Source organism: Microchirus variegatus (genome assembly GCF_963457635.1).
Source record: "Microchirus variegatus genome assembly, chromosome: 5".
Taxonomy (NCBI): Eukaryota; Metazoa; Chordata; class Actinopteri; order Pleuronectiformes; family Soleidae; genus Microchirus; species Microchirus variegatus.
The window spans coordinates 19,220,274-19,243,765 of NC_139806.1; the positions used below are offsets into that span (position 1 = coordinate 19,220,274).

General features: G+C 39.8%; 2 protein-coding genes across 2 annotated transcripts; both read left to right on the plus strand.

Moving 5' to 3' along the window:
• Nucleotides 1-4,738: 4,738 nt before the first annotated feature.
• Nucleotides 4,739-13,088, plus strand: mcm4 (minichromosome maintenance complex component 4; the record flags this gene model as incomplete). Its single annotated transcript, XM_083889468.1, has 16 exons — nt 4,739-4,802; nt 4,960-5,118; nt 5,237-5,400; nt 5,544-5,645; nt 5,728-5,823; nt 6,599-6,694; nt 7,617-7,755; nt 7,915-8,135; nt 8,276-8,396; nt 8,825-9,084; nt 9,355-9,720; nt 9,817-9,944; nt 11,267-11,474; nt 11,554-11,782; nt 12,572-12,705; nt 12,993-13,088. 16 exons carry the CDS (start codon nt 4,739-4,741, stop codon nt 13,086-13,088), a joined length of 2,583 nt encoding a protein of 860 aa, XP_083745594.1.
• A 1,695-nt stretch (nt 13,089-14,783) lies between these two features.
• On the plus strand, nt 14,784-21,627 carry ube2v2 (ubiquitin-conjugating enzyme E2 variant 2). The gene is made up of 4 exons (XM_083889076.1): nt 14,784-14,829; nt 20,244-20,392; nt 20,484-20,609; nt 20,763-21,627. The coding sequence occupies exons 1-4, from the start codon at nt 14,814-14,816 to the stop codon at nt 20,907-20,909; spliced, it is 438 nt and encodes a 145-aa protein (XP_083745202.1). The 5' UTR covers nt 14,784-14,813; the 3' UTR covers nt 20,910-21,627.
• The last annotated feature ends 1,865 nt before the right edge of the window (nt 21,628-23,492 follow it).

Here is a 23,492-nt window from a genome sequence, read left to right on the forward strand (position 1 = left end):
GCAGTATGCAGTGTACATGAGAATGTGTCACACTCATTTATACAACCTTATACACCTCTCCTCTGCCCCCCATTTTTTTTAATCGTTTTTTTACATTTATATCTGACCAATACTGATACTAACTGATACCCAGGAAGCGCTCCTGTAACTGTGGGTGCTTCACTCTGCTGCTGAATGAGCTGTGTGAGATTCTCAAAGCTCCCACATTCTTGTGTCGGGGTGAGAGGTCTCTTGTCCAGGATGCGTCTTAGCTTTGTCAACAGCCTCCTTTCACCAACTTCCACAGTGAAGTCCAGAGGGCAGAGCAGGACCAGGGTTTTATTAGTTACACAAGGCACATGGGGCACAGATCCAGGGGCTCAGAGGTCCCACACGCAAAAATGTGACTGAAACACATCCCAAATAACAGGAAACACATGAAAATGTATATAAAATAGTTGCAAAGGGAATCGATCATTTCTATGAAGATGTGAAACGACCACAAAGACGCAGAATGACCATTAAGAGGATATTTCTATATAAACTGTCCTTTTTTTGTGTGCGTTTTACAGCCGTTGGCATCTGTGGTGTTGTGTTATTGCCTCCTCCTCTTCTCTTTCCTTTGCACACCTTAGCTATCCCTCCTCAGCTGAGGCACCAAATGACCACAAAGAGACCCAACATTTCCACAAAGACGCAGAATGACCGTAAAAAGAAACACACAAAAGACCCCAAGGAGGCACACAAAGTATTCACAGTGAGAAATGAAGAGCCAGAAATGGCCACAAACACATTTCCTTTTGCCTGGAGGCTGACACAGAGGGGATGGGGGTCTTTGGTCATTGTCTCAAATAATTGTGAAATAATCTGAAATGTTTGTCAGATAATGTAATATACACTAAAGATTTTAGTCTTCTGTCCCAGGTTCTACATATTATTATTATTATTATTATTATTATTATAAAGTCCTCCACACTACCCGTTCAATCTCATGCCCCATCATTCTGTCAGAATAATCCAAAATACACATTGTATTAAATCAAATTTTACAAACCTGTATGTTTTCTCGCACGTTTTTCAAATACCGTGAAGCTTATACAGTCAATATTTAAAGGTGCATTTATGCTGATGAATTTCACACAGATGTGACAAGAGAGACACAATTAGGTGTTTGTAGAAATAAAGGTTTGCCATAACAAGAGTCACTATTACAGCTTGTTTGAAAAGCAACAGTTGCATACTCAAATACAATTAAAAGTCCTCCACTGAATGTGTACTTCAAGTAAAACATACGAACTGAAGTAAAGTGTAGGATTTTTATATTATAGTTAAGTCTGTATGTAATGATAAAAAATGGAATATTGATCAGTTATGCACTGTATTTTAGTGTTGTAGTTGGTGATGGTGGGCACAAATCAAAACAATCTCCGTGTGAATGTCACTGGAGTCAATCCCAGCTGACATGGGGCAAAAGCGGGTTCGCATCCTGAACAGTTTACCAGTCCATCCATGCCTCTTTTTATTTAGTCTACCACAAACTATTATGTTATAAAAAATCACTCTATTTTTAACCGTAAAGCAACAACGCCAAATGTACACGGTCAAGTAAGAAGCACAATGTTTCCTCCTATTAGCATCACTTCAGGATTCATCGATTTTAAGACGCCTCATGCAGGTAAGAGCTGAATATCCAGGTGACAATGTCACTGTGTAGGAGGAGTGGAGCATCAGTGTGGTTAATAAGTTACTCATTTACTCTGTAAGTTTAAGAAACAAGATTATACATTAGGGATGGATGGATGGACACTTATTTGTTCTTTACAATGTTGTAATGTAACACAGTACAAATACTTTGTTACTGTACTTAAGTACAAAATGCATGTATCTGTACTTTATTTATATCTCTAGCAGCTCTTACTTTTACTCCACTGCATTTCCTCTAACTATCTTTGTTACTCGTTACTACCCACAACCTTCCAGTTGAAAGACAACTGACCCTACCACTGATCCACCATGGCTCAACCCTGACTCCTCACCTTTTATAAACACACACACACACACATATGAAACTTAAGTACATTATATATCAGAAAATTACCTTTGACACTTATATATATAATATATAATATATTATAATATAATATATATAACTCCTACCATTTTCTGGTAAGACACTTGTACTTTTACTCAAGTATCCCTTTAAGCTGCTTTATAGTAAAAACTACATGTGGTAAATAATGTGCAAATATGGTCAGAGATTACAGTGAAGGTGGTTAAAATCTCCCTGAGATCATTAAAATAACTGATGCTGGTGATTTTATCCCAAAATATTGTCCATTAGAAAAATCCCACCCTATAAGACACATGATGTACTGACATGTACTGACACACTTCTCGGAAATACTTGAAATGTTCCTCTTGGAATGCGAGCTGTACTTTTCCTCTTCTTAGCCACGTCTTGAATGGAAACTGTGCCACCCAGTGGCCAACTAACATACCTGCTGGTTGAAATCACAACACACTTGTCGATGACAATAGTCTTCTTATTCAATTTAAAAGAAAAACTTTCCCACGGGAATAACTATTCATTTCAAAGATGTAATTAATACAGTTTTATTTTTAAAGTGATATTAGATGTATGGATTGATAGATGTACTTTTTTGATTGTTAAATTCCAATATTACAGTGAAGGCATCCGGCACACAACACAATATATTAAACTAACATATAATAATATCTTAATCATTCAAAACAATAAGGGATTACATTTAGGTACATAAATAATAATAATTAAGATATTTGCTGATGTACAGTTTATATTATAATAACATTTGCGAATATAAATAAATAAAAAAAACTAAGAAATTAACAAAAATGTTGCAATTCAATATTAACATGAGGTCGTTCTCTATCTCAAGCTGATGGTTGACTGGTTTATGTTACATGATTACATGAGGCTTTCTCTGTGTTTTTGTTTCTTCAACGTTGTCAATAAAGACAGGGGCGGGGGGAAAACTGCTGGGCCAAACCAAATCAGCTCAGGGTAACAGCGAAACTAAGATGACGCAAAGCAAATATAAGTTTAAGTTAATTATCATACAAATAAACGTATATCGTTTTGTTTTGTTATTTGAAAGTATTCATGTCCTTTGAAAGACGTCATTATGTTGAATAAAGTCGCACTGTTACAAATTCAACATGTATCCCCCCCTCTGCAGTGGACGACTCACCGGGAAAGAGAGGCAACATTCTGGTCTCCCATTGGTCCAAAGTTCCCCGCGAAAATAACGTCACTCGCAGTTTCGCGCCACATCTGCAGCTCTCGAACGCGTACACAAGAAGAGGTAAGAGCAAAGCGACTTTAGTGACTTTAATCCTCATTAAACTGTGGATTCTGTGGCTGAATTTACGCGTCGGTTGAAGAACACGTTTACTCGCGTGTGTCTCATCGCGTTGTTGTGTGTTTCTGCTCAGCGGTTAGCGATAGATCAGTGCACGGAAGTTCGAGTCTGTTGTTTCCTCCTGCAGCCACATGTCAAATGGTGGAAAAGTTATTGTTAACTGACCAGCGGTTTTTGACAAAAGAAACAAGGACACGCTGGTGATCGATTACCTATGGACAAACTGAAAGTTAAAAAAAAGCCAGGATGAACATAATTATAGGAATATAATATTCTTATATCCATAACTCTGGGACTCTAGTATACATCCTAACTTGTCTTTTTCTCATTAGGGATTTGCACTTTATGTAGCCTACACTGAGAAAGGGAATTAACATAAATATCATCTTATGCAGCAAAGTAGTACGTCGTATGTCAGTAGTATGTAGTAGTAGTATGTCCCTCTGCCCTTTTCATCTACAGGCCATATGACGCAGTAACCATGTAAAGGAAACGACCTCAGGTGTAGGAAAAGTTAAACTGCCAGGAAACATACCATGAAACAAAGAACGAAGTGCCTCTGTTATTGTATGCAAATGTAGTAAATTGTATAGCACCTTTCATAACTTGATTGCAGCTCAAAGTGCTTCACAATAAAAGGAAAATACAATTAATTTAAAATAGCCTAAAGTCAAAACCCTGTTTTAACTTTGAATTAAAACAATAGATGAACATTAAACAGTAAACAGTAAAATACAACACAGGGTGGAATAAAATGAGAAAAGGCTATAGTCAAGAGATTAAAACCCTTTTTAAAACTTTAAAATAAACTAAAAATGCAACACTGGTGGAAGGCAAGAGTAAAAATATAGGTTTTAAGTAACTCATGCATCTTTGACGCAAACTATAGAGCGGTTAATGCTGTGAATCTGTTATAAAGTCAAGGTTGACCTGAACCTTGCCTTTTAAAAAAAGGCATCATAAAGCATAATAATGATATTAATAATACACTTTTCAAAGTGAAACTAATCTCAGGTAAATCAAAGCATACATTATCTGAAGGCACTTTACATACTAAGTTGGAGACTTAACAATATTATAGAGAGAGATGAGAAACCCACCAACTTGGCATCACTGGAGAGAAACAACCTCTTTTTAACGGGAACAAATCTCTGGCACAATCAGACTCAAAGATGTGCAGCAGCATCTGCCTCGGTCGGTTAGGGTGAAAGGGGAAAAATAAGGGACAGCGGAGAGGTGGGGCACAGAAAGGTCTGAATTGTTCGTGATATTCTTTTCAGAGTATTACAATGTCAAATGATTATACTGACAGCAGTTGATTTGAATCCATTTGCTGTTTATAGGTTTTTTTGGCAACAATGTCTTCTCCAACGTCGACTCCTGGTGGCCGCAAGCGCGGCAGAAACACTAACCCCTCCACACGTAAGCTCATTGTGTTTTTATTTTGTTTTACACCCAAGATGAATTCAACATTTTGCTTTTGATTTTCAACAATTATGTCTATCTGAGATGACTAATATTGTAAGGGCTGTCTTTCTCTAATATTTGGTTTAACTTCTGATGCGTTGTCTAACCTCAGCCAGCAGCGAGGGCCCCATCTCGCCTCCCTCTCAAAAGCGCAGAGGTCAGGACTCCTCTACTGGAGACCTCATGCAGATGCCCATGTCTCCAGCCACAGACGTCCTCAGTCCTTCAGCACCACAGGACACATCTTTGTTCTCTAGCCCAAGACCATCAGGTAAGACTGCACTTTATCTTAATTCTGCCTGTTTTATCTTAATCCAGCACAGGTGTAGGCACATTTCGATCATCTGGGTTAACACTTTGCGGAAATACTGTGGCCTCTTTTCAAACAGTCGCGCCCAATGAAGTGGACATGAGCTCCCCTCTCATGTATGGAACCCCCAGCTCCAGAGTGGAAGGGACTCCTCGGAGTGGAGTGCGCGGCACACCAGCGAGACAGCGCCCTGATCTGGGATCAGTGCGGAAGGCTCCACAAGTCGACCTTCAGTCTGAGCCGGTCAGTCAAGTATTCTCTGTTTATAGTGATGTTTAGTCTCATTATTTTTGCATAAGCCAGGATAAATAAACACAAACTGTCACTGTAAAGAAATAACAAGTCTAAGAAACAAACCACAAAAACTGTTCATGTTTGTTTTTCAGCCGAGTGCTGAGGGAGCAGTTGCCAGTGAAGTAAACGCAGGCCAGAGGCTGGTGATCTGGGGCACTGATGTCAATGTCGGCACCTGCAAGGAGAAGTTTCAGGTAAGGATATAATCACAGATTTAAGCTTTTTACAAAGTCCACTAGACCTTCACGTTTTGTACTGTTACTGTTTTGCTTGCAGAGGTTCCTGCAGAGGTTCATTGACCCGACCTCCACTGAAGATGAGAACGCAGGTCTGGACCTGAATGAGCCGCTGTACATGCAGAAGCTGGAAGAGGTAGTTTACTGACACAAGGGTTCATGTCATCATGCTCTGTGACCTGGTCCACTGTTCTTAATAACAGAGATTTTCTTTCTCAAAATAATCATGTTCACACACACCACGTTCTCAATAACATCTTTGTCCAAATGAAAACCCCAAACCCCATGTTTAGTGCTGTCAGAAGCATGTCAAGTGGTGGCGATGGAACCATAATTGAATTGCCCTGTGGGCCAATCACAAGACACAAAAATATCTCTGTTTGTTTTGGTCGGCAAACGACGATAGCGCAACCGCAGGAAAGGAGAATGGTTTGTTTGGACAGACGGTGAACTTGAGCTATTCCTCAACATCGTGCGGGTAAATAAAGTTGCTGAAGCGTATGATGCCGTGACACAACTCGCCTCATGTAAACAAATGTGATGATGTTCCAAGCTGATGTCAAACAGAGGAGACGCATAGATACAAGCCAGAAAACCTGCAAACACTGAACGGAGATTGTGAAAATATTTTCTCCAAACTATGCATTTGTCTCTCAGTTTGCATGCATATGAAAGCTAAAACTCAAAGAATAGAGCTACGCTTTCCTAAATACCTGATAAGATGATTCCAGTCAAAACACTGGTTTATATCCATTTCCTTTATTTTACCTACTTTTTGGACTCTTGCTTTAATTAGACAGAGCTGACAGGAAATAATAGTTGAGAGAAAATTGTGTTTTTTTTACATATATATATATATATATATATATATTTTATTATTTTAACAAAATGTTGCCTTTTGTGTCTCACAGATCAGTGTTGTTGGTGATCCAGTGCTGAATGTGAGCTGCCTGCATGTGCAGTCATTTGATGCAGAGCTCTACAGGCAGCTCATCAGTTACCCACAGGTAAGTCACGTACGCTATTTCAAACCAAACATTATTCTTGTTGCGTCATGGGAATTCATCCAGTTTTCCTGAAGTTCAAAGGAACAGAAATTTAAGTGCTGACGTTCGTAAACGTTCGCCACTGAATTGCAATTTAGGGTTGAAAGACGCAAAGAGGGAGTTTAAAATAATTTACCTTTGTCCTTGTGCGCATGTGAAATGTTGCATTGTGATTGTCGTGTGAACTTACTATCAGGGTCATGACTTTCAGTCAGCATTATCTACAGGATGATGCACACATCAGTTTGAAGTAGGGGTGGGGAAAACATCAATTCAGCAATTAGATGCATTCGCAAATGTCCAAATTCTGATTATCTAAATGTTAAATAACGTAAAATAGGACACTTGGGGAGCACATAACAAAGAAGCATGGAGCCGAGATACACTGGCGCTATTTTATTGAGTAGGCAATCGGGACACTCAACAATAAAACCGAAACAAAAATCACGGGTGAAAGAGGGTCCGGTAGAATGGCGCTTCCACGTCACTACAACAGACAATTCAGTTGATATTTGGTCTTAAATATGTGAATTTTCATTCAAGATGTCACTTCACTGCAATGCAGTTGTAACTTTCCAGTTTACACATTTCATTTAGTTTAATAGATGATAGTGGAAATGAGTTAAACTCTTGTTTCTTATTGCAAATGAGCAGTGTGAGTGAGACAAAGACTTTCAAAGGATTGATTGAAAGTGCGTCGATCATCATTTTATAGTCGAATTGTGACCCATGAATCGTATTCGAATCATGAGGCACCTGAAGATTCCCATCCCAAGTTTGAAGCACCATTTGTCAATGTTGTGAAAGTTCAAATGAAACTTGTTCTTCAGTGACTTCTGTGACACGCTGTAACCAATAATCGACTCATCCGTTTCCTCCGCAGGAAGTCATCCCAACCTTCGACATGGCAGTCAACGAGCTTTTCTTTGAGCGTTTCCCAGACTCCATCCTGGAATTCCAGATCCAAGTCCGCCCCTACAACGCCCTAAAAACCAGGAACATGAGGAGCTTGAACCCAGAAGGTGTGTGGATACATTCACCTTCTCCATGTGACCAGATGCCTGCAAACTCAAATCACACACGTATTAGGGCCAAGATATTCACACCTTCTTCCTTTTGATAAAATGTGAGGTATCCGCTTCAGACTAACACTTCGTCGATGCCTTGTGTTGTCTCCGCAGACATCGATCAGCTGATCACTATCAGTGGCATGGTGATCCGCACGTCTCAGCTCATCCCAGAGATGCAGGAGGCGTTCTTCCAGTGCCAGGTGTGCGCCTACAGCACACGTGTGGAGGTGGATCGTGGGCGCATCGCTGAGCCGGCTGTGTGTCGCAACTGCAACACCACCCACAGCCTGGCGCTCATTCACAATCGCTCACTCTTTTCAGACAAACAGATGGTGAGAGTTTGGTGGGGGTTGGTAATGGGGGCAGATTGCTTACAGTAGCTGACACCTAATGTCAGAATATGTCAAATGGTAATTGGTCACATGTCGAAGTCATGACATCGGCTTATTTGTGCGGTCCTCTTGTGCAACAGATCAAAATTCAGGAGTCTCCAGAAGACATGCCGGCTGGTCAGACGCCTCACACAACTATTGTCTACGGTCATAATGACCTGGTTGACAAAGTGCAGCCAGGAGACAGAATAAACATCACCGGTAAGCTCTCCTAAATATCTGTGCTGTGATGGCAACTCTTAACTTTACTCTCACAGTTTTGTCCAATCAAGTTTCCCCAAATTGAGTATTTGACATCTTAATAACAGAAAACTAGGGGAGTGCTGTAAAATAAAAAAAATATATAGTGTTATTTTTAAATAAAAAGGGCTGTTTGTTAATTTTCACTGTGGCTAATGAAAGCAGCTCAAGGCACAGTGTGTGGTTGCGTAACAATGACTCCAATTTGTTAGTGCCATTCACTTTTGTTGCTTTTCCATTATACAGTTCAAGCATATATTATTTTTAAATGTAAAAAATAACCTTCTGTAGAAATAATAATACAAAATAAATCTGCAAATGGACTTGTAATAGGCCAGCAAATCTTCCACTCAATAGAAACCCTCACACCTTCTCAAATGACCCTGCAGGCATCTACAGAGCCGTCCCCATGCGCATGAACCCGCGCCAGAGCAACGTCAAGTCCGTGTACAAGACGCACATAGACGCCATCCACTTCCGCAAGACGGACGAGAAGCGTCTCCACGGTCTGAACGAGGAGACCGAGCAGAAGCTCTTCACCGAGGACAGAGTGCAGACCCTGAAGGAACTGGCGGGCAAGCCGGACGTCTACGAGCGCCTCTCCTCGGCCCTCGCGCCGAGCATCTATGAGCACGAGGACATCAAAAAGGTGTGTGAGAATGGACACAAGCCAAAAGGCATACATTTCTAGGAAAAGCCAACAGTTGGTTCATTAAATGTAGGGTATACACAGGAAGAACAAGTTTCAGGTTCCTTGGTGCTGTACATTCACATTTCCTGCGCAACCTCGAACAGCTGCTGTTAACGATGAGAATCTCAAATGAGATAGAATCACACAGAATATCTTCCACTGTCAGGAAGGATAAACTATAAAGAAATTAGCATCTCTTAAAGTCTTTATTTTCTCTCTTCCTCCCAGGGGATCTTGCTGCAGTTGTTCGGCGGCACCCGCAAGGACTTCAGTCAGACCGGCCGCGGTCACTTCCGTGCCGAGGTGAACATCCTGCTCTGTGGAGACCCTGGCACCAGCAAGTCCCAGCTGCTGCAGTACGTGTTCAACCTGGTGCCTCGTGGCCAGTACACGTCGGGGAAGGGCTCCAGCGCCGTGGGTCTCACCGCCTATGTGATGAAGGACCCGGAGACCAGGCAGCTGGTGCTGCAGACTGGAGCGCTGGTGCTGAGCGACAACGGCATCTGCTGCATCGACGAGTTTGACAAGATGAGCGACAGCACGCGCTCGGTGCTGCACGAGGTCATGGAGCAACAGACCCTCTCCATTGCCAAGGTACGTTTGACACTTCTTTTTTTTTTTATAAAGGTGTGGAGGAAACCTCAGCATGTGAATGCTGAATCTCAATCTGTTATATTTTTCTGTCTGTAGGCTGGCATCATTTGTCAGCTGAACGCCCGCACTGCAGTGTTGGCCGCCGCCAACCCCGTTGAGTCTCAGTGGAACCCGAAGAAGACGACCATTGAGAACATCCAGCTGCCTCACACGCTGCTGTCCAGGTGAGTGCGGTCACTCGGGACAATCACTATTTTGTTAATGTGTCATCAAGCGAGATCTGTCACTGTCACCATGTAGCATCTACAGAAGAGATGTGGCTTCATCTTTGCTGAAAAATGGCAATTCCAGAAAAAATGCTGAACTCAAAGTAACTTTACTAACTGAAATTACTGAATGAGAACATGGTTACTCGTGTTATAAATCAAGTGAGGCAGAAGACAATGTTTCCCTTTTTGTAATCTGTCACACCCTGGTGGTTATTCCATCCATCCATTTTCTACCACTTTATCCTCCACTGGAGGGTCGCGGGCGCACATGCTGTGCCATTCAGCTGACATAGGGCGATAGGTGGAGCACAGCCTGGACAGTTCGCCTGGTGGTTATTCAATGTACTCTTAACCCATTAAGGCCTGAAACGCCTGGAAAAATGCCTCTAAACCCTGAGCTTCAATGCCAGCTGAATGACTGATTTCTCAGCCTCTGTAGCAGATAGGAACACAATTCAAAACGTATTTGAGAGCATACACCTGTGGCTTTCCTGGGGAATTTAGTTTATTTAGATACAAAAAATGTCAAAGTAAAGTGAATAACTATTTTCAATTAAAAAACAGTAAGAAAATAAAGTAATATAAACTTGTGTCGGTGCCTTGATTTACTCCTGATGGAGTATGAAGAACAAGAACAGCATGTAATTACTGTAACGGTCTGCTTCACATGTGACGGTGATAGTACTTACAGCATCTGCAGGTTTATCCACTTTCACCCCTGGTGTGCGGTTGAAAACACTCTGTCAATTACGGTGGTAATTCTCCGTCTTCCGTCACTTTCAAAACCTTCAAACTCATCTCGTCTTCAAACATAATTATGTCTTAACCATAAATCTCGGTCGATTTGTTCAGCGTGTTCAAAGTTATCAGCAATGATGTCATCGAAGTTGAGAAACTCCTTAAAATCACTGCCTTCAGAGATCTCTTCGCTGTCAAAGTCCTCCATGTTTGCTCGAAGAAATTTCTAAACAATGACGCGAGGAACCCTTTTATACACCCCTGAAAATTGACTTATCTTCTTTCTTGGCGTCAATGGTAGAATTACGCAGCTCCCGGCGTCAATGGTAGACATGCAGCAATGCTTTCCCGCCATCAATGGGTTAATTCCAGGCTGGTCTCAGGTGGCAAACTAAACCGGAAGACCACATCGATTTTCATTTACACTATTGTCATACCACAGCTAACACTAATGGGGCTCTAAAGTTATTACTTGTTGGACATCCTAATGTCGACCTGCTCTCCCAATTTTCATGACCTTTAACCTTGTGCTCCACCAGGTTTGATCTCATTTTCTTGATGCTGGATCCCCAAGATGAGGCTTATGACCGCAGGCTGGCCCACCACCTGGTGTCCCTGTACTACCAGAGTGAGGAGCAGATGGAGGAGGAGTTCCTCGACATGGCAGTGTTGAGGGACTACATCGCATATGCACGAACATACATTAATCCAAGACTGAGTGAGGAAGCAGGCCAGGCCCTCATTGAGGTTTGTTAGTTCTCCTCCTTTCCCGCACTTGATAAACATTATGTCAAACATTGCTGACCTCTCGCGTGTTGGTACGCAGGCTTATGTGGACATGAGGAAGATAGGCAGTGGTAGAGGCATGGTGTCAGCCTACCCCAGGCAGCTGGAGTCCCTGATTCGTCTGGCGGAGGCCCACGCCAAAGTGCGCTTCTCTGAGAAGGTGGAGACCATTGATGTCGAAGAGGCCAAGAGGCTTCACCGCGAGGCCCTCAAACAGTCTGCAACAGACCCCAGGACAGGTTTTGTTGACATCTCAATCCTCACAACAGGTATGTATATCAGGCAAAGGGCCTACCTCTGTGGGGGGAAAATAAACCCAACTAGTTTTTCATTGTGTGCTTGAAAAATATTAGTAGCTTTCATTGCTTGTTGTAATCAAGTCTGCAACTGATCATTTATTTGATATATTAAGTAGGTGACAAAGAAATCTGTCTTGAACGTTCAAGCAAGAACAATATAATGCATTTATTGTGGTACAGGTATACATTATATACAAAGCTTTGAAAAGTGAAGCCCATGAAGCTGGACGGAAGTAGCAATGAGCCACCAGGGCGCAATTCCACTCCTGGCAAACTCGGTTTGAGTGGGAATTTTCCAGAGGAGTTAATGGTCTCAATCAATAGTTTTAGGTCTGCATGTGATGTCAATTTTGTAAATTCCCATTTAGATAAAATTTAGATGTACAGCAAATATGAAAGGACATTGGTGTGATTGACAGCTGCATTGTCCAATAGGAGCCTGGTTGTAGGTGATGCCAGAATTTCTTGGTGAAAAGCTGTCATAGAGCTCCGTCAAATTGCAAATCTCAAGGTTACAGAACAGAACCAGAATACTAAGTCCGCTCATTATATAGTCTATGGAAGTCTAGGAAAACAACTCTGACACTGGAGACGTTAAAAACCACTAAAGGGCTGCTAGTTGTGTTTACACAATCACTTGAATGATTACTTCGATAGATTTTTTTTGTCTATAGATTATTCAACTCATGTTGTCAGGTCTGGCTGGATCTACAAATGGAAGCAGTGCATGTCAGTCAGTGTGTTGATTTCCGTTCACAGGTATGAGTGCTACTGCCCGCAAGCGTAAAGAGGACGTCGCCCAAGCCTTGAAGAAACTGATCCAGGCCAAGGGAAAGACTCCTGCTATGAAGTACCAGCAGCTCCTCAATGATCTCAGAGGACAGTCTGAAACTGTGAGTATTTATTTAGCATGAAGAGAAATAATGACAAGTTTTGCCAGGCAAAAGCAGAGTTGTTAAATGTTTTTCTATAGTAATGCAAAATACGTGACTAAACAATGACAAAATGAATTTACCACAACTGCTGTGCAATGTTGGGGATAAAATTTAATTTAGTCTTAACAAAAAAAAAAGCTGTGAAAGTACTTGAACTTTTGAGCAGATGTTTTTTTTTTTTTTGCATGTTTCCATCAACGTCACCACTTCCTCTAACGTCTTCTTCTCCGTCACGTCACTTTCAGGCAATCACTAAGGAGCTGTTTGATGAGGCGCTCCGAGCCTTAGCTGACGACGATTACTTGACAGTTACTGGAAAGACTGTTCGTCTCCTTGCCTAAAGCCACACCCTGCAATTATGTACAGTCTTTAATTTTAAAAATCTTTTTTTTGTTGTTCTGCTTTGCTGTAAAAAGAAAAAAAAAAAGTATTATTGAACCACCAAATGTTTTCTGGGTTTATAAGACATTTAAACATCCTGGATGATTCAGTTACCACCAGATGACTCATTCAAACTTGAATGTTGGTTTGATTGGGGGAAAAAAAGGTGGAAAATGTAAGTTTGCCTTGCTGTTAACTGAGGTGATTGTTTGTCTGTTTTCAAATGAATGCTCTTCATGTGAAGTTCTCTGTGAAGGTAAAAAGCTCTTGTTATCTAAATAAGTTGTTTTTGTTGTGTTATAGAAAGTCTTTGTTTTTGTACCATATTTCTATGACCAGATTAGAAATGTCCTTGTAGCTTGCATTGGCCATTTGTTAATAGAGAGAAAATAAAATGTTGCTCACTCAAGCTTGGTAAGTTGTTATTTTTATGTGTGGGTGACTTTAAATCAGGTTATGTGTATCATTTAATGTTTTCACTTGATAGCACATCTTATGATGTGCACCAGGGTCTTTGTTTACCTCTTTCAAGGAGGTCAGGTTTTTTTTTTGGCTAAGTTTGTCTTCTCGTTTTCAATAAGCGACTGATTTTGAAAAAAAATTCTGGGAATGTAGGTTATGGCTGAAGGATTCAAAAAAATGTAGATGTTGGTGGTGAGGATTTAGGGGAACGGCAGTCTTGGTGGAAATGAAGCAATGTGGTGCTTTCACAAACACGACTGTTCTCAGTCTTTCATTCAGTGCCTTTGGATGTTGCCAAATCTTCAAGGCCTATTCTGCAAGTGTTGTGTTCACGAAGGTCCTTTTAATGTATTATTTATGGAGACAATCGCATGCTTCCTGTATAGATCCTCATTTATCATCATCGACTGCTTCATCCTCCACTTGAGGGTCACGCAGGGGGACATGTCACCAGTCTATCGCAGGGTTACAGTCATTCACTCTCACCTATGGTCAATGTAGAGTGTCCAATTAGTCTAATCCCCAAATCTGCATGTTTTTGGACTGTGGGAGGAAACTGCAGAACCTGGAGAAATCCACCACACACATACACACCCAGGTCTTCTTTCTGCAAAAGCAAGAATGCTCATAATCCAGAATTTAACTACACAGTAACAGAGATTACTATAACATCATATAATTGTTAATGAAAATGAAAATGTCCAACAAAAATAAATATATCACCACCAAAATCTAATAATTTCTTAATTGGGGCATCTCGAGAAGAGGCAGACAAAACAAGCAAAACAAAATTCCCTGAGAAACGTTGCAAATTAAGGGATTAAACAAATAATGAAAATGTACAACTTATCTTTTGATAAAACTATATTTGCAAATTGCGAAGGAAGAAACTAGCATTGAAGAGGACTAGTGCCAAATTAAACGTTTTTGGGAAACAATAAAAATGCTATAATTCTGAGATTAAAGTCAGAATTCTGAGGGAAACAAAAGTCAGGGTTCTTAGGTGGAAGTTAGAATTCTGAGATTAAAGTCAGAGGACTGGCACTTTCTGTGGAGGCAACTCGATTTCGCAAAAATTCACAAAATATCTTTTTGCAATTATTAATTAAGGGTGTGGAGTGCAGCAGCGGGCAGCTCGCAGTGCAGTGATCCACCGCTTGGTATCCACGGCTGTGACGTCACACCCGTGTGTGTGCTTCTTCTGGACTTGACTGAAGAAGAAGATGGCGGCCTCCTCAGGTTTGTGTGCCTTCAAACTAACATGTACTGAATAACGGAGCGCGGGCGAAGCCGAGGCCTCGTGCGCATCCGAACCGACGAGGGTGCTCGTTAACCAAACCCAACGCGTTCGCACAATTGCTCGGAGTTCTTTAATTTGTCGCAAATACGTGCTTTCGCTACAGTGGCGATGATCACAGGGAGCGTGTTGTTGGCTAAGGCGTTGTGACTGCTAGCTTGTCTTTGTGAGCTAGCTGAAATACCTCAGTGTGTGCACAATGACATCTGCGCTGTTAACGTCACATTCATCTTTGTGTTTTAAAGCTAACCACGTAGCCAACTCAAAGCGACGTGAACCTATAATCAGCCGTTTAATAATATCAATTGTATACTACTGAATGCGGTGATAGCTCTATTTGCTGCGAAAGCAAATAAGCTAGTTGCTAGAATATTCCAGTGCGGCGCGACAGCGACTGTCGATCCCACTGCAGCCCCGTATATTTACTCTAAATAATCTAAATAATAGTGTAATCTGTTCGAATCGTATTTTTGCTTCCACTTAAACTAACATATTGATAATAAAAAAATAACGGTAAAATGGCTTCTCTGCGGTGACCAGCATGATCGTGGTGAAATCGTCTCGATAGCATTAGAGCCCGCTGCTCTCATTAGCAACCAACTTGCTAACGGTATTTTCTAAACGCAGCGGAGTGTTGTCTCTCGAAATTTTAGAGACATGCGTGTGAGAAGTCGTCGTCTTTGTCCGAGGCAGGTGTTTGATATTGTTGGGTGGGGGACGGAGGAACACACTCGACTGCTATAATGTTACAGCGAGAGTAATGTAGTTGCCATGCTTTGCTCAGCAAATAGTCAGAGAGCTCGTGTCAGTCTAACTGCTCCACGGGAAGCGTTGTTATCTCAAAATCATAGAAAGAACATTGAAATATATATTTTGGTCCGTGTGCGTTAACAATGTACGTCAGAGGATGTAACTGCACGGTCAAAAACGGGAAGTGTTTTTTTTTAACCACAATCGAATCTCAGGGCGAGCTGGTTACGAACTGCTGCTGATTCATTTTTAACCTAGCATGGTTCAGTGTCACAGATAACATGAAGTGAAAGTAGGACCAGGAAATAAAAACAGCAATGGCTCTGCAAATGTTGCGCATGTCAGTGTGTAATTGAATTTAACTTGCACCGTATGCATCATTCTGATGGAAGTTCCAATGTGTACATTGTGTGCTTTTTCTTTGCAGTTCACTGTAATAACTAGAGATAGGACTGAGAGTACTAGACTCTGCTGATGACCCTTTTACCACACTGTCATGGGTCTAACCTGCATGTCCAAAAAATGTAATCAAAATCCATCTTTTATTTTTTAGTCATGTACAATAGTATGATGTTTCTTTATTTTTTATTTTTATAATGGTAATTAGGGCCGCAACTAACGATGTGTGAAGTGTCTTTCAAACCTGGAAATGATGTTCTCAAAAATAACTCTGTTTTAATGATTTTGTAAACCGATTAATCAATCAACAAAATAGTTGATGATCTAGTAAACAATTTATTAAACGATTTAAAATCACGTAATTGTGTTTCAGCCCTAATGGTAATAGTAAAATGCCAGTTCTTTGAATCTGAAACTGACATGTTTAGCTTAACTGAATACAAACAAGGATTTTAACAGAAGTAGCTAATGTGTATCTTCTGAATCTAGTAGTTATTTGGTCCGGTAAATGCCAGAAAATGTAAAAAATTAAAGAAGGAAAGAAAAAAACTTGATTGGTGCTTCCCAAACCTCAAAAATCAAAAAGTAGTGATTTTAACTGGTTTAAATGTTATTTCAATAAGTTTTCTGAAAATGTGTCAATATAATTTGTTTTTTTTGGGTGACCCATAATAGTTGATGTATTACAAAGCAGGAGTCAGCCATGTTTTGGTCCAAAGGGAAAACATTGAAACCCCGCAGGAATTGGTGACTCTTGAGCACAGATGGACAATATTACACAGCTGATCCCTATGAAGTAGTAGTAGTAGACCGTTATTACATAGGCTGTGTTAGGCAGGGAATCCAACCTGTTTTGGTTCATGTAAAATTCACATTTTAAAGCTTTGTTATAGTTTTTATTAGCTCGGTGTTAATTAACAATGAAAAATGCCACTCCTAACACTCAGTCATAAAATGCCTTGTGCACTGTATTAAGATTAGTAGTATTTTGGTTATCAAAGCAACAACAGTTAAAAAGAAGTCCAGGAAATGTTCACAATGTCCTTATCTTCTAGGAAACTGAATGTTCAAACAAGAAAACACTAAGCTGTTTATTTGATAATCTTAACTATTAGAGCTAAACCATTCATTATTTTCAAAACAAACTCAATTTGAAAACATGCAATTAGCTAATTACGAAGGCTGCAATTGAATTCTATTTTTCACTGTTCCATCTTCTATGCAAATTAGAAATGTAACTCAGTCATGCAGGAAACACTTCATATCTTTATCATCCTTGCAATACAATTTAGTATTTAATGTTTTTGTGGTGACGTGTTAAAAAATATTGCAAAAAATGAACTACTTCAATTAAAGTATATCTCAAGATGAGATATACTTTAATTGAAGTAGTTCATTTTTTGAATTGATCTGGAATATGTGCAATTTAAATTGACAGCACAAAAGGTAGCTGAAAAAAAGCAATAAAAGATGCGTAAAAAATAGCAATTGGAAGAGAAATGAAGTGACAGCAAAATATATATATATATATATAAAAAATTTGCAATTGCAATATCTGTCTAAGAAATTCAATGACACAGTTTCCCCAACACATTCAGCCTCTTAAGCATTCTTTGAGCTCCAGTATCACTAGCTTTCTTCACTACAGTTTTGCTGATTTTTTATTTTTCGCAGATCATGCCTATGCTACAATGTGCTGAGCTAAACGAAATCCATAATCACTGTCTTTCTCTAGCGTTTGAGGCATGAGAGGTCAAACTAAAATTTTTAAAATGCACACCAGATAATCTGAAATGATTTGAAGGGTTATTTGATTTTGATTTTTTTTTTGGATGTAGAGTTTGATTTAATGTTATGTGAAACTGGAAAAGTTAAATTAATGCCCCACTGGCAAGGTAATATGGCTTTGGGCAGCTTCAGGCTTGTGGCCTTCTTCAAATGCTCCCATTACTTGCTTCCCTGTGAATTTGACGGCATAATCATTATTACGAATAGCAGTAGCCTTAACTTAAGTGCTGTCCCCTCAGCCGCCACCACTCCTTCAGCGATGAGCTATAAGTGGTTCATCACTTACACCACCATGAGTGCCTGTCAAGATGTGTCTTTACATTTGAATCATCTTCCATGAACATTTTTCCATTAGCTGAACATTTTTGACTAGTTAAGAATTATGTCATTATTAACTCAGCTGTTATGACATTGGTCATAAGACAACTGGATCATTTGTTAAAAATCAGCAGGACGGGCCCATGTGCTTCAAATCTCATGACTGTTTTCAACCTGCTGTCAAGAGTGCAGAATTTCATTAAGCTCTGACATTCAGCAGCAGCAGAGAAAGAAAGAATATCATGTGAGCAATATATCAAATTAGTTTTCCAGCAGGTAGGTGAGACACTGATATATACTGTTGCAACTAGTATATAGTGCATTAATCCAGGTCATTATTCCTGTACCAGCCAGTCCTGTTTTTTTGTTTGTTTTTTACATGGATCATGATGCTAGTCATTTGGATGCATTGGTTTTCTATGAATGGAGAGATGAATGTGTGTCTGCATCAGTTTTCATGAAAGGATGCACAGTTGGAGCACCAACAATTCCCGAAGGCTTGGATAATTATGCTGCAGTCCTGTTTCATGTAAAAAAAAGAAAGAAAAAAGATGCTTATACAAAGATGACGTCTAAGGCTATTGATTATTAATCAGTTTTTTTTTTGTTGTTGTTTTACAAGCTCTGAACAAGAGTTCAGCATCTGAAATGTGAATATTTTGTGGTTTTCTTGTTCCATACAACAAAGAACTTATTGAAAGGGGTAATTGTTGGTTTGTAGACAAAACGAGACATTTGGGAACATCATTTTGAGGTTTGGGAAACACTGATCATTTTTCAGAATGTGGTGACATTTTGTGGATCCACATCAAGTAATTGATTTTGAAAATAATTGTTGCTCCTGTTCACTTTCCTTGTCAGTTATTTACATCACAATCACTTAGCCCACCTGTAATGACTCACTAAACTTATTTGTTCCAGAATTCCCAAATCATGAAGCCAATGGATCTATGACCTTTTAACAGTAGCAAAACAAGCTATCCAACAACCTATTTTAAATGAAGGCACATACCAACTTGTTTATGGAAGAGACAGACGTTAGTAAGATTCACAGTATCAGGCCTTTAGACTTCTGGTCAGCAGTCTAACCAGAAAATTGTTGCTTTTACACTTGAAGAATTTTAAATTTGCTGACAGTTAAGTTTGGGTACACCTCATCAAAACAGTCACTATAATCATGTAAGAGAGAAGAACATGATCTGATATCCTGAAAGCATGAAAGTTTAAACTGTTTTCAACAATCTGCAGCTTTATAAATACGCTCACTCTGCCAACAGTGTGTCATTAATCAGCAGTCTCTCTTAAAATTAAAATGACTGATGCCCAGATAGATGGTTCCAGTTTATAATGTAATTAAAATGGAAGTTAACAGAAATGGTGGTGGACAAGTTAAAGCCCTCAAAACCCAAGAAGACCTCTAAGGAAACTGCTCCATTTGAAAGAAAATCATAAACTCCATTTGACTGCAGAAACCTTCAGAAAGATTAGCAGACTGTAGTGTTGTCGGCTCATCTGTATGGACACGACCCTCATGGAGGAGTCTTTGAAAGAATCCTCTGTTCTTGCTACATATATTCTGTGTCAGATATTTGCTGAGGAACTTTTAAATATTTCTCTTTGGAGTTTGTAGCAGGAAAGTGAGCAAAATCGACCTTGAAAGTTGATAATGTTTCATGCTTCAAACAAATCATAACATAAGCTTTGGGGTGAATCAATGTATTTGGGGTGGTGCCAGGAGTTGGAACATTTCACTGGCAGAGAAGAGAATGAATTCACTTAAATACACACAAACTGAAGAAGCATACAGAAAGTATGGCTGGTTCCAATTTTGGTTCAGGAATCAGAACTGTGAAGGATCCATGCCAGTGTAAAAGTGTCACCAGAGCCTGTAACATAACCACTAATAGAGCAGCGCACCCCAGACAGCCAAAATATCTCTGAGAACTAGATTTATAGAAAGGACAAAACACTGAATTGAGTGCAACACAAAGGCTTTAGAAGTGTTCCAAAACTGAAATTTCAGAACGTTTTCCTTTTTTTTTAGGTAATTTTGCTTCAAATACTAAAAAGCCATTTAAGTGATCAATGGTTCTCATTTTAGGAGTTAAAGTTCCACGCAATTTTCGCTTGTTGGAAGAGCTTGAGGAAGGGCAAAAGGGCGATGGTGATGGCACAGTCAGCTGGGGCCTGGAGGATGACGATGACATGACTCTCACACGATGGACAGGCATGATCATTGGACCAGCAAGAGTAAGCAGAAATAACTTTCATAGAATTCTGTCTGTAGATGAGCAGATACTGAATTAAACGTGTTTTTCTGATTCTCTACTTGTGTTTTCAGACCAATTACGAGAACAGGATATACAGTCTGAAAGTGGAATGTGGACCTAAATACCCAGAGACGGCCCCGACGGTTAAATTTGTTACAAAAATTAGCATGAATGGGATAAATACTTGCAACGGGATGGTGAGTGTCACCGCAGAAACCGACAAGGTTGAATGTCCAGTTCAAAAATAGATTTGAACCGCAGTTGTGTGATATGTGCGATATGTCATTGTCAGCGTTCCTGTCACAATGACTGATATGGTGACTCTGTTTTCTTCTCGTCTTGTCTCACAGGTGGAGTCACGTAACATACCAGTATTAGCAAAATGGCAGAATTCTTATAGCATTAAAATTGTTCTTCAAGATTTAAGGCGTCTTATGATGTCCAAAGAAAATTTCAAGCTTTCACAGCCACCAGAAGGACTAAACTACAGCACTTAATCATCATGGATTGTGTCGACCCTCTGTCTTAAACCTTACTCTCTTAGAAATATTGTGTAAAATCATCAAGAGGTTCACTTCGCACATCAACAATATCATCTGCAAGAGCAAGATTGGACTTTCGTATTGCATAGCTCATTTAAAATGATGCCCCTGCAGTTAAACACTGTAGGGTCCACAGTTATCTGCCTTTAATAATGTTACTTTGACAATGACTCTTATGTTTGACCGGTTTCAGCTTTGAGGGGGGCTCGAAGAAAGAAGCATGATGCCACGCTGAGGTTGTCCCAATAGTTTTTTGTCCAAACGACTGAATCACTGACGTAAACTGACTGATCTAAACCGACTGAAGTAAATGGCGAGATGTGCAAATGAAGGCATGTTCTGTAACTAATACCTAGTCAAAGAGAAGCCACTTTTTTTGAGTTGTTAGTTAAATTTAGCAGGTTCATTGAAACACCACGCAGATTGCTGATTATTAAACTGTGACTGTAGTCTAAAAGTAGTGTCACGAGGTGAGAAAGATTTTTTTTTTTATAAATATAAATATATATATATCTGTATTTGACACAATACCAATATGTTTCTGTTCTGCAGCTCTTTGACATGTAACAGACGTTGAAGCCTGTTCTGTTCTGAAACCCTTGCATTTAACTTCTAGTGAAAATGGCAGGTGTATGAACTTGTGATTTTCTGAAATAAAAATCACTGTCTGCGACAAAAGTAACCCAGACGTTGGAAGTTTCTTTGACTCAGTAGCTGCACCTTCAGTTGTCACAGCAGGGCCTTAGCTGACAGGTTGACAACTGAACGCACAACTCATGCATCATGTTGTAGGTCAGGGTTTCTCAGTCCTGGTCCTGAGGAGCCACTGTCCTGCATGTTTTAGGCGTTTCCCTGCTCCGACACACCTGATTCAAATAAATGGGTCGCTATAAGGCTTCAGCAGAGCTTACTGACAAGCTGACCATTTGAATCAGGTGTGTTGGAGCAGGGAAACACCTAAAACATGCAGGACCAAGAGTGAGAAATGCTGTCTGTCACAGAAACCAGTTTAATGAGAAGTCGGGCTAAAACCACAGTGCAGGTATTTGATGCAACATATTGTGCTATTTATTGAACACTTGTATTATGTTTTTTTTTAGTAGATGAACAAGCCCATTTCAGTCTGATTGATGGTTAACTCCTGACCATAAGCACTGATTCTTGATTTAGTTGTGATTAATGTTCAGCTCTTTGACATTTCATTAGTTTATTGAAGGGAAGAATGGATTCAATTTAATACAAGCAGATTAAAATGAATGAAAAGTTTAATTAACCAAATGTTTAAACTTGACTACACTGAAGACTGCAGCGTTACTTCATCAGTTTTAAAGTTATGTGTCACAGATTTTTGGGTTATATTAGCTTCATTATTTTTAAGTCATGCCTCCATTATTTGGAGTACAGCTGTTCCTCCTGTGGTCCATACATTTGAAGAGCAAACCCAACAGTACAGAAACAAAACAACAGTGTCAGACGTGTTCATTTGACTCGGTGGTTTTGTTTGTCCCCCTTTACAGAAGCTTGTGACACTAATCTGATAATGTGTATAACCTTATGATGGCTGTTTGGGTTTGAAAGCCACTGGCTCTTTATAAGAAGGTTTATCTATACAAACCTCAGTCCTCGAAAACATTCTCGTCTCCATTACTCTGTATATGTTTGACGTGTGGTGTATAAAACATGATGAACTGTGGTGGCATCTGCATTTGACCTGTGTAACCTTTCGGGCAGTGTATCTACCTCATTGCAGCAGAGCCCGTGTCCTAGCAACTCGTCGTCTGGGGGTCTGGGATATGCATACGACTGCTGGCCAATCTGTAACCTGAACTGTGACACGGTCACAGTGACATGGCGACAGTTCAGTGTTCAAACATGATCGCCGCCCCCTTTTTGGACTGGGGTCACATAATGTACAATACTCTCAAGACAGCTGATAAACACAGAAATAACCACAAAGGGTCTACCGTTATTGTTGACTTATTAAGGCAACACAGTTCAATTTATAGAGCAAATGAATGCACGTTCAAGGTGCTGTACACAAATATTTCAAAATAAAGTGACTGATATGGAGGTAAGAAGTACAATCGATAACAAATAGTTAAAATTAAGGTTAAACTTTTAAGAATTAAAATGTTAAGAGAAGTAAAAAGAGTTAAACAAAAGTCAAATAGTAAATAATTAAATAAAATAGTTTAGAAAAAAAGAACACAATAAAAAGAATAATCTTATGTTTATACAAAATAAGTACATTAGAAATTAAATGTTTAAAATGTTTCTGTTGTAAAATGTTTCACACAAAGAAAATATACCTTATACTTTTATATATACTTTTGTTTACAATTTTGAAGCTGCATGACATGGTCTTTTGTGTGTGTTCGTGCGCTGACACTCGCTTTACTGCTTCTCATGCACAATCAACTCAGTTCTGCGTCCCTAGAGGGCGCTCCACGCTCATGTAATGTCCTCGTCACTGCTGTGTGGAAAGGGAGGGAGGGGGGGGCTGCTGCTGTTTAGAGGACATGACTTGTCTGAAAAGGC

Coding starts and splice junctions, on each gene's coding strand:
- ube2v2 (XM_083889076.1), top strand. Junction 20,393..20,483: donor TGATCATTGGACCAGCAAGA/GTAAGCAGAAAT, acceptor TTGTGTTTTCAG/ACCAATTACGAGAACAGGAT. Junction 20,610..20,762: donor TAAATACTTGCAACGGGATG/GTGAGTGTCACC, acceptor CTTGTCTCACAG/GTGGAGTCACGTAACATACC.